The sequence below is a fragment of the Mastomys coucha genome, unplaced genomic scaffold (genome assembly GCF_008632895.1).
Source record: "Mastomys coucha isolate ucsf_1 unplaced genomic scaffold, UCSF_Mcou_1 pScaffold22, whole genome shotgun sequence".
NCBI lineage: Eukaryota > Metazoa > Chordata > Mammalia > Rodentia > Muridae > Mastomys > Mastomys coucha.
In genome coordinates this window covers 25,957,009-25,969,232 of record NW_022196905.1, presented here as the reverse complement: position 1 = coordinate 25,969,232, position 12,224 = coordinate 25,957,009, and the positions used below count along the sequence as shown (strand labels likewise).

The 12,224-nt window shown below is 53.4% G+C and overlaps 1 protein-coding gene across 3 annotated transcripts; it reads left to right on the top strand.

Annotated features, from left to right (window-relative positions):
- Positions 1-1,040: 1,040 nt before the first annotated feature.
- On the top strand, positions 1,041-8,111 carry Lif (LIF interleukin 6 family cytokine). Of its 3 annotated transcripts, none has more exons than XM_031338985.1 (4): positions 1,041-1,102; positions 3,761-3,881; positions 5,463-5,641; positions 6,202-8,111. In XM_031338985.1, exons 2-4 carry the CDS (start codon positions 3,863-3,865, stop codon positions 6,610-6,612), a joined length of 609 nt encoding a protein of 202 aa, XP_031194845.1. In that variant the 5' UTR covers positions 1,041-1,102; positions 3,761-3,862; the 3' UTR covers positions 6,613-8,111. The 3 variants fall into 3 exon arrangements, with proteins under 3 accessions (XP_031194845.1, XP_031194844.1, XP_031194846.1); XM_031338984.1 differs by lacking the exon at positions 1,041-1,102 and adding an exon at positions 1,138-1,743; XM_031338986.1 differs by lacking the exons at positions 1,041-1,102; positions 3,761-3,881 and adding an exon at positions 4,088-4,382 and having other exon boundaries at positions 6,202-7,070.
- Positions 8,112-12,224: the final 4,113 nt, after the last annotated feature.

Sequence of the window (12,224 nt, the reverse complement as noted above, 5' to 3'; positions counted from 1 at the left end):
TTTTGTTTTTTTGTTTTTTGAGACAGGACTTCTCTGTACAGCCTTGGTTGTCCTGGAACTCACTGTGTAGACCAGGCTGGCCTCGAACTCAGAGATCCACCTGCCTCTGCCTCCCAAGTGCTGGGATTAAAACCATACCAGTTCTTGACGTCCTGTCTGAGGTATTTTTTCTGAGGTACCCCTGAAGCTAGGAGCTGTGGGTGAGGAATACCCCGTTTCCTGTCTATTCTGTTGTTGCCTGTTTCTTCATCTCTAGATAGGACAAAGATCTTTGTTTCACAGAGGAGTCTTTCAGGTCCACACACGAGGAGGCTTACTGGGTGGCAGGAACCTTGCTGGACCCCAGGCCCTCCCAACCGACCCATTGTGTGTGTGTGTGTGTGGTATGTCTGTGTGTCTCTGTGTATGTGTGTGTGTATGTCTGTGTGTGTCTCTGTGTGTGTATTCTGCATGTGTCTGTGTGTGTGTGTGGTGTGTGTCTCTGTGTGTGTCTGTGTCTATGTGTGTGCCTGTGTGCGTGTCTGTGTGTGTGTGTGTCTATGTGTGTGTCTGTGTATGTGTCTGTGTGTGTTATCCTTCTCACTTAGAGATGAAGAACCTGAGGGTGAGAAGGGTCCGCTTCCCCAAAGCCACAGAGCTTGTACCTCACTGAGCCAAATCTCCAGCCTGCTTCTAAATGAGGTCAAAGTCCGCACATGCTTCAAACCACCAGAGTTCCTCCTACCTTTGGCCAGACTGCTTTCAAGGTGTAAAATGCTTAACACAGATAGATTGCATCTGTGCTGAGTGCTCCTCTTGACCAGCACTGTCTGGTCAGGCCCCCAGACCCCAAGCTTCCAAGCCCCCAGAGACTGAGAGTGTGTTCCTACTTGAAACAAAAATGGGCACCAAGGTGGAGTGAATGGGTCAGAGCTGCAGGGGGCTGAGGGGCTGCTCCTCCTGAAAGTCCTTATTGCCTCATAGAGGGATCACTGTATCTTGTAAGCCAGAGGCCCGGCTCTGCTGTTAACTCTTTGTGCATACATCTTTACCTGCTAACCCCTTTATAACCTCCACATGTGAAAAGCAAGCAGCTATGAGATCCTGGGAGAGAATTGTGACTGTTAAGTGAAAGTCAGTGGGAAAAATCAAGGCGGACTGGCCACATGTGTCAAAGTGGGCCGAAGAGAGACCTCTGAGGGGCTTTGGAAAGGCCCAGGCTAGCTTAGGCTTCCAGACCAGTCTACTATCTCACTTCCTGGAGAGAAGACACCACCATCTGGATACTGCACTTGGGCCTGGCATGGCAGCCTCTATCTCTGCTGAGGGATTCCCTGTGTGGAAACTGGCTGTCCCCTTCATCCTGAAGCCTATCAAACCCCTAGCAGGCCCAGTGTGCAGGAGCTGGACAGGCTGCAGATGAAATCACAGCTGGAAGGGGCTGGGCTGGGGCTGCCACTCCAGGGTGGGGCCCAGGGTCACAACCCTGGGAACAGGCAGCCAAGAAGGGAGGATGCCTTCAGTGAGGGAGCAGAGGGAAACACACATACAGCAGCATAGAGAGGGAGGGACGGATGCAAACTCCTGCTGAAGCCAGCCACGTTGCAGGCAGCTTGAAGACAGAGGCTCGGCTCTGCTTGGAGACCTTTCCTGGCATCTCCTCAGAGCCCTATCACAGGTGGTGCTCAGACATGGACTGGCGCAGGAGGCAGGGCCTGGGGCACCGAGGGGCCCAGAGAACTGGGGGAGCGTGGACTAAGTCAGGTACCGTGAGAGGGGAAACTGAGGCACAAATGAGTCAGCTAGTTCCCTGAAATTGAAAGGTCCTATTGTCAGTGTCTTCTGGAACCTGTTCCCACTTCCTGTTTCCTGCAGGGTGGAGCTGAGATTAAATGGCTATTGAGTGGGGCCTGTAGGACCCATGTGGGGGTCTGGTGATCCAGAGAGCAGTGCAAGGCCTGGAGGGATGTAGAGGAGACCCAGACACAGGAATGGAGTGGTTAGAGCTGAGGTCTCCATGACTGGAACACTCAGTGAGGTGTTTAGCTTTGGGGACAGGAGGTGGATAGAGAGGACCATGATGGCTTTCTGGGCTGATGGATTTGGGGCCCATCTTAAGGACACCAGGCAGAGTCAGACAGCAGCTGTCTGGAAGACATGATGGTGGATGAGGGCCGATTCAGAGTTCCTGTGCTCTCAGTAGTTCTGGGGGTGGGGGGGTGGCTCTGGGATGTGTGGAGTATGGAGTCGCATGCTAACCTATGTGTACAGGAATGGTAAACCCCAGATGGGGTCACCAATGAAGAGACAAGGTATGTTAGGGTGCAGGGAGAAAGAAGGGGTGCCAACCTGGCCTCTAAGATCCCCTCCCAGCTGGGAAGTGCCAGCTGGGAGGGGTGGTTTTATCACTCCACTAGCAAGACTCTGCCAAAAGACCACAAGGAACAAGAATCTGGAAGGGGGCAGGACGTATGTGCAGTGGGGCGGGGTGAGAACAACAGTCACAAGGCATTCTGGTAGGATAAGAACACCTGAGTAGATCCTGAATGTGGCTCAAGGCAGGGGCTGGGGGGCATGGGGGTGAGCGAAGGGACTTGAGTGGCCAGGCAATGCTTTGGCAAACCTGATTGTCCCACTTGGATCTGGGGTTAGGTCAGATGGAAAGGTTGGGATAGGGTCCCCCAGGACAATGACATCTCCAGGTCTTGAAGGACCCAGTGGCTCAGGGGATAGCATGGCCCTAGGGAGGTGTGTTTGGTCCGTGTTCTCTCACCCTACGCTTCTCTGTCCTGCCTTATTTAGTGGGGAGACCCTGATCTCATTTCAGCCTGTCTTCTGTCCCTCAGAGAATCTCTAATCTACCAGCAAGGACCCACCCTGGGATCTTGCCATAGACATAGACCGTAGAAGCACCTGTTAGGAGTCACCTTTGTACTCTGAGACCAGGCACTAGGGACTTCCAAAGAGTGTCAGCCATTCCTAGGCACCCTGAGGAAGAGAGAGTCCCATTTTGTCCAGCTTCCCTGGTCATTGCTTTCGAAGTCCCGTCAATGTAGTAAGACTGAAAAAGTGCCTGCCCAGACAGTTCCCAAAGAGATACGACCTCATATTCTTTCTGGGCCTCACCCAGGTACCAGTCCACAGAGGGGGCATCATGCTGGCTGTAGCGGGGGAAGACCCTCTGGCACACTGGCAGCATGCCCCTTTGTGGTCTCTTTGCCCACTGCCAATGGACAGGCCGAACCAAAGCCACCCCCTAAGGTGGCTTCCAGCGCCCACATTCTGCTCCATTTTATGACTGTCTAAAGTTCAAAAGGGCCCCAGCCCCCCTTCTGGGAACCGGCTTCTCGGTGGAACTCCAGCCCGAATCCTCTTGCTGCCCCGCAAAGCCCCCCTACCAGGGGACACAAAGGCAGTCTCCAGTCTGTTGCCACCCTCCCAAACCCAAATGTCTGAAGGGCACAGGCTGAGGACCCCTCTGAATCCCCCTGAGACCCTCTCCCCACCAGACCCATCTGCAAACAACGCCCAGAGTAAACCACTCAGGAAAACCACAGGGCGGTTTTGTTGTTGTTGTTGTTGAAGACTTCATTATAATTTTATCAATCAAATTCTTAGAAGAAGGAAAAAGTCTGCCCTCCCCACCCTCCCCCTTCACTCTTTCCCCCTCCCCCTTCACTCTTACTTTCTTCCATTCATAATTTCCTATGATGCACCTCAAACAACTTCCTGGACTGGGGATCCCGGCTAAATATAGCTGTTTCTCTGTCTTACAACACAGGCTCCAGTATATAAATCAGGCAAATTCCCCATTTGAGCATGAACTTCTGAAAACGGCCTGCATCTAAGGTCTCCTCCAAGGCCCTCTGGAGTCCAGCCCATAATGAAGGTCTTGGCCGCAGGTAAATCCATGCGCCTGGCGCCGATTACGAGTCCCCGCTGCGGGCGCGCCGGCAGCCTGGGGCGCTGGGCGAGCACCCGTGGGACACCCGCCCGCCGCGCCACTCGGACACTTGGGGCGCCCGCGCAGTCCGGGCCCGCCGGAGGCGCTGGGTGGCGGCAGGGAGCGAGCGCCGCACATGGTCCGGGCACCGCGCGCCCAGCCCGCCCGGGCCAGCAGGTTGGCGGTGAGGGACCCGGGCGGCGCAGCCTAGCTCCACCGCTTTCTCTCCTCGCCCCACTTCTCTCTCGCGCTGCTCTTACTTCTCCGCTGTCGCCTAGATTTACCCTCCCTCTTTCTTTTTCTTTCTTTCCGCTTTCTCTTTTCCAACTGCGTCCCGGGCTGCTCCCTGGGAGGGGCTCAGGCGGCTGAGCAGTTTGCAAACTCCGGCCAGGACCGGCGCAGGTGCCGCTTCCGTCTGCCAGTCCCTGGAAAGCTGTGATTGGCGCGAGATGAGATGCAGGTATGGGTACCCCCGCAGCCATCCCGGGGCCCTAACAGTGTTTGGTGATGCTGGGACCAATAGAGGACTCCAGAGGAGTGAACTTAGGTTCTAGGGTCTTTTTAGTCCCAGTATGGGGAGTTCAGGTTGGAGGTTTTCAGCCTCCCTTAAGAGCTGACTTGAGCCTCTATCACCTTCTGGCGTCTTCAGCCGGGTGTTCGAAAGGCTGAGCTGGGGTGAAGGGACCGGTGTAGCTGAAAGCGAAGGAGGGGCAGGCGCCCCGGGGGAGGGGTGATCCTGGACAGGCCCGGACAGCTCCCGGTTCTCCTGACACCTTTCGCTTTCCTCTTGCGTGTCTGCCTGCGACCTTTCCCCCGTCTCTTTCCTGGTTGCACCATTTCCTCTCATTCCAAAGTATGTGGAGTTGGGGGGGGGAGGGACTGTAACAAGCGGGGGTGAGAGATGATTTGGTGGGCACCTGCAGAACAAACAGGTGGAAAGTTCTCCACAGGGGACTAACCTCATTGAGGAAGATGGGGTTAGAGGCAATTGGCTTAGGAAGCCAGAGTCTAGTGGCAGTTTTAAGAGATGGTCTACAGAAACCCCAGCTCCCAGCTGGCACAGCCTGCAAGGGGTCCAACTCAGAGTTCTAGGCTGCAGTGGGCCAGTGAACACCAAGTTAAGAATCTGGCCCATCCTGGAAGGGTTAATTTCTCTTTCCCTCTGCTGGACCTAATACCATCTACCTAGGGTACCAGGAGGGAAAGGGGCTAGATGGTTGAGTGTCCCCCACCCCACCTACCTTTCAGATGGTACAAATGGGTCCCGTCTTGATGCCTTGCTTCTCTACTCAATTCAATGGCATAGATGGGGAAACCGAGGCCAGGGAGCAGGGAAAGAGAAAGCAGAGAGAACTGGGCCAAGAGTCCTGGAGCCAGAGAGCCAGGGAACCTCAGTAGAGCAAGAGACTAAAGGCAGGTGGAGGGTGGGAGGGGATGGGAAGGGCCTGGCTGAGGTGCCCCCCAACCCCTGCTGTGCAAGGTGCCATGTGCCTTACCCAGGCTTCCTGCCTTCCCATTCACCCTCCGTGTCTCTTCCCAGGGATTGTGCCCTTACTGCTGGTTCTGCACTGGAAACACGGGGCAGGGAGCCCCCTCCCCATCACCCCTGTAAATGCCACCTGTGCCACACGCCACCCATGCCATGGCAACCTCATGAACCAGATCAAAAGTCAGCTGGCACAGCTCAATGGCAGCGCCAATGCTCTCTTCATTTCCTATGTAAGTTACTTTCCTGGGATCCTGAGGAAGTGGGGAGCTGCCCGGCCTGGAGGGGAACCCTTCAGAGCTGGAAGAGCTCTGTGGGAACCCATGGCTTCCTCCCTGCACTCTAGCCTAGGCTCAGAGAGTGGCAGGTACTCTTCCAAGGGCACCAGCGAGTTGGGGTGAGAGGTGGGGACGGTGCTTTCTGTCTTGTCCCACGGCTCAGGGTGCCAAAGAAGAGGCTGTGCAGTGAGTGGACAGGGAGGTGTCACTGAAAGCAGTGGGAGGCCCAGGAAGAGGCTGGGGTGACTGAAAGTGCAAGTGTATGTGGTGTTCTGGTTGAGGTGACACCTGTGACATGCCACATTTCCTCTATCCATTTATGTCACAGTGACCTTGGTGAGTGAGTTCACATTTTCTGATCATTGCTGACTAATGATTCTAGATGCCTACAGGCCAGTAAGTGGAGTCCCCATGTCACAGGTGGGGACACAGAGGTGCAAGAGCTTGCCCCGAGGGTTGGTGGCAGGCTGGAACACTCACCCTGACTCCCACATCACCTCTCCTCTCTTCTGTAGTACACATCTCAAGGGGAGCCGTTTCCCAACAACGTGGACAAGCTATGTGCGCCCAACATGACAGACTTCCCATCTTTCCATGCCAATGGGACAGAGAAGACCAAGTTGGTGGAGCTGTATCGGATGGTCGCATTCCTAGGTGCTTCCCTGACCAATATCACCCGGGATCAGAAGATCCTGAATCCCACTGCTGTGAGCCTTCGGGCCAAGCTTAATGCCACCGTCGACGTCATGAGGGGGCTCCTCAGCAATGTGCATTGCCGTCTGTGCAACAAGTACCACGTGGGCCACGTGGATGTGCCACCTATCCCGGACCACTCTGGCAAAGATGCCTTCCTAAGGAAAAAGTTGGGTTGCCAGTTCGTGGGGACATACAAGCAAGTCATAAGCATGGTGGTCCAGACCTTCTAGACAGGAGGTCTGGGGTATCCCAGGGACTGAGGGATCTCAGTAGCAGGATCCAGATGCGGGGAGGGGGGCTCAAAGTGCGTTGTTAAATGCAAAACGGGGCTGCTGGCAGACCCCAGGGATTTCCAGACACTCACTGCACTCTGGGCTGAGCCATGATGGAGTCTGGTAAAGTTGAAACTTCCATAGGCAAAGCTTCCATACAGCCCAGCACCAGCTAGAAATGGCAGTAAGGGTGTTGGACTGAGAGACTTCTGTCTCACTCACTCACTCACTCACTCACTCACTCACTCCACTCACTGGTCCCCTTGCTCACTAGGTGTGTGAACAAGCTGCACAAGTTGTCTACAGCAGACAGCAAAGGGCTGGAAGTCTCCTAGCCCCCTACAGAGTCACCACCATCTGGTCCTTTGCTGTCCCTCAGAGAGACTTTGAAAGGTGTGGTTGGGATGTGAGGGGGCCAAGGGCCAGACTGGGATCCAGAAGGACTCCTTCTTCTTCTTTCTTCCTCTTCTTCCTCTTCCTCTTCTTCCTCTTCTTCTTCTTCCTCTTCTTCTTCTTCTTCTTCTTCTTCTTCTTCTTCTTCTTCTTCTTCTTCTTCTTCTTCTTCTTCTTCTTCTTCTTCTTCTTCTTCTTCTTCTTCTTTTTTAAGTTTTGTGGGTAGAAGGGTACCCTGGGATGGAATATCTCTTTTCTTGACTTGGATTAGAGACTTCAGGCTTAGGGACTGTCAGATGGAAGATTCTAGAAGGTCACTAGTGTTCAGGCTTTTATGGAAGCGCAGAGGCCATATCCAGGTTGTCTTCTTTGCAGTTCCCCCCACAGCCTGGCATGGTTGGGGTCTGCCCGCTGGAGGTGAGATGTGTGCAGGCAGGAAGAGGCAGGTTGCAAAAGCAGGTGAGGTGGTTCAGCAGCTTCCCAGAGTCCTCCCAGGGAAGGATCCCTAACTGTCTAGGAGCCAGGGAGGGAGCAAGGCAGCCATTGTTGGGGCAGTAGCAGATTTCATCTGCTTCTCAACCACTGAGAACAGGTGATCTTGAGCAGACAGAGAGGTAGCATAAAGTAGAATGTCATGTCTGAGGCCCTGGAGGGTCACAAAGGTACTTGAAGGGGGACCAGAGGGCTGTCTTGGGTCCCTGGAGCATGGAGAAGCAGAACTTGAGGTCAGGGTCTCAGGGAAGATGAGACCCAGAGTTCTGTGTTTGATCCAGCGCAGCTGTCTATTTATTACTATATCCTATTTATGTTAACTTATTGGTGCTTTAAATGGCAAAGTTAATTCCCCGAAATAGTATGGGGCTCCTTACATGGGAGCTGGGGCCAAGACTTACCACCTAGTGGGGCCTGGTCTGGAGGCAGATGATTGTTACAGGTACAGCTCATGGGTCAAATCAGAGAGCTGGCTAGCTCCCCTGTCTCCCACTGTGACTCACTTTTAGGGTGTAAGGTCCCCTAGAAAGAGCTGGGACAGTTTGTCTGTCTGTCTCTGTCTCTTTATCTCCCTCCCTCCCTCTCTCTCCTTCCCTCTCTTCATCTCTCTCCCTCTCTCTGATCTCCAAGGGGGTGGAGCAATTTCTTGTTGTTTTGTCCCACTAAGCTCTCTGGCACCCCTGGATTCCTGCTATGCGCTGCACCATTCATAATGAAGTGAATGGCTCTGGAACCTTGGGCAAACCTCATCCCTTCTTCCTCAAATCGGAGCTGACTGAGTGCTGAGACATCCTGACCCTGCACCCAGTGTGCTTCATCCAGCATGGAAGCTCCTCGGGTGGCCTGAACACCCACAGAGGGTGAATACAGGAGGTTGGAGCAGTGTAGGCCCTGAACTGGGCCTGAACGGCTGCCCAGTGCTCCAGAGAAGGGGAGATCAAGGCCCGAGACGCCTGGGACGCGGACCAGGAAGCTGTGGTCCTTGCTTCATCGCTGCCTTCCCACTCCCGCCCATGTCTGGGCTCCCAGGCAGGGAATCCGATCTGATCTCTCCTTTGTGCTGGGGCCAGGCAAGCAGAGGAACGCCCTCGATCTGGGAGCAGGGTAGGGAGGAAGGCAGCCAAGCTGGGGCAGTGGCCGACTAGCTGCCTCTCAGGCTCTGCTTCGGGCTGTCCTTAGCAGTTCAGCTGCAGGATTCTGCTTCACGCATTTTTGCACCTTTCTCTGTCACTCTCCAAGCACTTTATCTGGACAGCAGGTGGACAGGCCCTGGAGCTCTGTGTTAGGAAAGGCCTGGAATCTATGGATGCAGCAAGGAGACTATGGTGGGGGCCACACATGTCGGCGACAAAGTTGCTCCATCATTCTCTCCTGTTGCTGCTGCATCAGGCTCAGCTCAGGACTGGCTGCTCTTTTCCAAGCTAAGAGTCAATTTGTCTAAAAGCCAAGATGATGCCACGGCCTGGGGCCTGCTGGTTTTTTTCATCACTTCACATCCACATGGACACGGACTCTCTAGGCTCCGCCCACCTGGCAGCTTTGAAGGCTCAGGGACCAATGGACTCTCTCTGTGCACAGACCCCCCACCCCCCGCTCCACAGGGCAACCACCTGCCTGCATCTTACTCCAACAGTTCAGAGTCCTGTTGCCCAGCATCAGAACCTTTGAGTCTTTGGGGCAGACAAACTTTAAGAGAGGCAGTTGTTCACCTTGATGTCTTTCACCTGTTAGCATTGACTTCTACCGAGCATGGTGGGTAGTGTGTCCGGACCAGAAAAGAGGGATGGGGCATTTTGCAGTTTATCCAGAGAGAAGCAAAGGAGCCTTTATTTATTATTTAAAACTTCAAACCTGAAAGCACTGAGAGTTTACTGGTCTATCTCCCCCCACCCCCTGCTCTTGTCTATCTCTGTGTCCTTGATCCTGACTCAAGCAACCCAGTTCTGCTTTGCTCTCTGGAGCAGACATGGCATGTGTGGGCCAGGACCCCGGAGTCTTGCATGGTAGTGGCTTCACAGGTGAAATGATATGGCTGTCTGCATTCGAATGACTCCTCAGTCCCAGCCCAGCCTCTCCTTTGCACTGCTGGTTCAAGCCCATTGGGCCTCAGACGTCTCCCTCTTTCCTTTCCTTCGGAAGGGGCTTGGCCTCGGGTGACAAATTTCTCTTTGATGAATGTACCCTGTGGGAATGTTTCATACTGACAGATTATTTTTATTTATTCAATGTCATATTTAAAATATTTATTTTTTATACTGAAGGAGTACCTTTTTTTAAAAGAAAAAAATGAAATAATAAAGAACCCATCCTTGTCAAACCTTCTGGAGTGTATTGATTTGGTGAGGAGGTGTGGGGGAACAGCCTGTTGACTGTTGACAGGTTGGGAAAACAAGGTTTCCTCCATTGGTCCAGTAGGGGTAGGGGGAGCGGGATTTGGGCCCAGAAATAACAGAGTGAGTGGTGTTCAGAATATGAGGTGCCACTAAGAGAGGGGACAGATGACTTCCATGGGTGCTGGTGCGACATTTCACTAAACACAACAGCTCAGCCAATTTGTCCCCATTTCGCTGAGGAGGGAACTGAAGCCCAGAGAGATGGAACTGAATGTCCAGAGTAATCTGAAATGTTGAGGTCACCCCTCCCAATGAGAGGTGCAACTAGTCCCCAGGCCAATGGGCGTGGACCTACTCAGCTCCAAGCCCTCGTGTTCTCTTTGCATGGAGTTTCAGGGATTTGGAAATGCCAGCGGTCTGGGGCTCTGACACCCAGGAAGGGTCCACAGGGACATAATCAGCATTGGTCCAAAGGAGGAGGTAAAGGGGACAGCTCCTATCAGAATCGCATGAGACCCTGTGCCCTAGCTAGGCTAACTAATCAGCCATAACAGCATCTCTGCAAGGCTTTTTGGGGTCAAATGGCTCCCAGGAAGTATACTCCCTCCCACAGAGATGCCTTTTCCACAGAGACCTTTCTCCTCTATTCCTTGGGGAACAGTGAGGTAGACACAGATGTGTCTGGTAGGGTCCCTAAATATCTCCTGGGCTTCAAGGTGGGGTTTGAGTCTTGGGCTCCCCTGGAAGATTCATTATCGAAAGCAGGGCAGGGTTTCTGCTCTACGAATTGGTACACAAATGTGTATTTTGGTTGTTGCCTGGAGGCAGTGGCTAACCTTTCTGAGAAGGTACCAAGGACAGAAAGCTTCTTAGGAGTCAGGAAGTCCAGGGCAGGAGGTTACAAACTTCCAGAGCCATCAGGCATCTTCAGCCAGCATCCCATCTTATCCCCTGTGCCAGGGTAGGATTGACCGCCTCTCACTCCTCCAGGACTGCTTAGCATGTGCTGCTTCACTGGGAGCTGATTAGGAGTGTGAAATCTCAGTGTTCTGCCTCTGGGATGAGAGACTGCAGCTTCAGAAACCAGCCATACTCTGGGCATCTGTGGGCATGTGAAGTGAGAGGAAGGCTACCCTAACCAGCTCCTCCTGACATCACCCACTAACCCAGCAAAGTGGCCCAGGCCTAGCAACCAACAGGGAAGATTCTGGATCATCCCCTTGCTGGAAGCCCAGGTGTCCTTTCCTCCTGCAGGCAGATGTGCACTGCCCCACCCAAACAGGCCTTTATCCATCCTTAATCCTTATCTATGGTTCAGGGAAGAGCAGATTGAAGAAGCACAGGCAGGAGCTGCAGGGGTGTGGACCTAAGGCAGCCTCTGGGGTTGGTTTCTCACCCAGGGCTTTGGTTCTTGGGTTGAATCCACCACCTGCCTGCCCTCTGGGAGAGGCCCTGGCCTGGCCTGACAGAACAATGGACTATTAAAGGCTATTAGGTCACTCTGAGAGTACTGTGACAAACTGCTGTGTGATAGGAAGAAGCGGTGGTGGGGCTGTAGTGCTGGGAAAGGCTGGCTGGGGTCCCTGCTTTTCTCCATCATCATTTATCTCTCTATCTATGAACCTGTGAGAGCAATCAGAGATGAGAGCTGCCCTCTCTTCCTAAAGTGGTGCCTGAGGGAGCTGAGCAACAGAGAGACAGAGATGTCATGTGAAATGCATGTCTCTCCTGGCCTCAACTGTTTAGCCAAGGATGGCAGGGACAAGAAGCAGGGTGAATGTCACAGCCCAGCTGCTTGCTTTGCTGTGAGAGTCTCACAAGGTTCCCTGATGGATGTAGAAGGGAAGGTTCTGCTAGCTCTGAATCCAAAGCCAGATCCAGGCTGCTGGGGACAATCTGGAGAGGGTCGACCAACATCCCAACAATTGCTTCTTCCCTGATGGTAATTGAGATCACAAAGGCCTCATGCCCTTAGGTACATGATGGAGCTGTGGGACAAGGTACTGTGCCCATGGGATCCCATTTGGGTCTCCAGGAATTCAAGAGGACCAGGCCCTTGATGTAAGAGGACAATTGCTAACAGACATTCCACTGGTCCCACAAGTCCATGGGTCTTGGACTGTTTACAAAGAGCTCATCATTTGGTAGTCACCATCTGTTTCTGGCCGTGGTCTGCACCTGGCGACAGCAAACGTGGTCAGAACTGATAAGGGCCTCTTTGGATCAGGCTTTTAACTTAAGGGGCTCAAGTGTTAACGTCGAAGAAAGAGAGTTTCCTGAGCTAAAACCCCAGTTTTGAAGAGAATGCGTCAGGAGAATTCACTTATTGTACCAAAACCACCCAGTTTTCAT

Excerpts from the sequence above, each read along its gene's own strand:
- Lif (XM_031338985.1), top strand. Across the intron at positions 5,642-6,201 it reads ATGCTCTCTTCATTTCCTAT|TACACATCTCAAGGGGAGCC; the intron begins GTAAGTTACTTT and ends TCTCTTCTGTAG.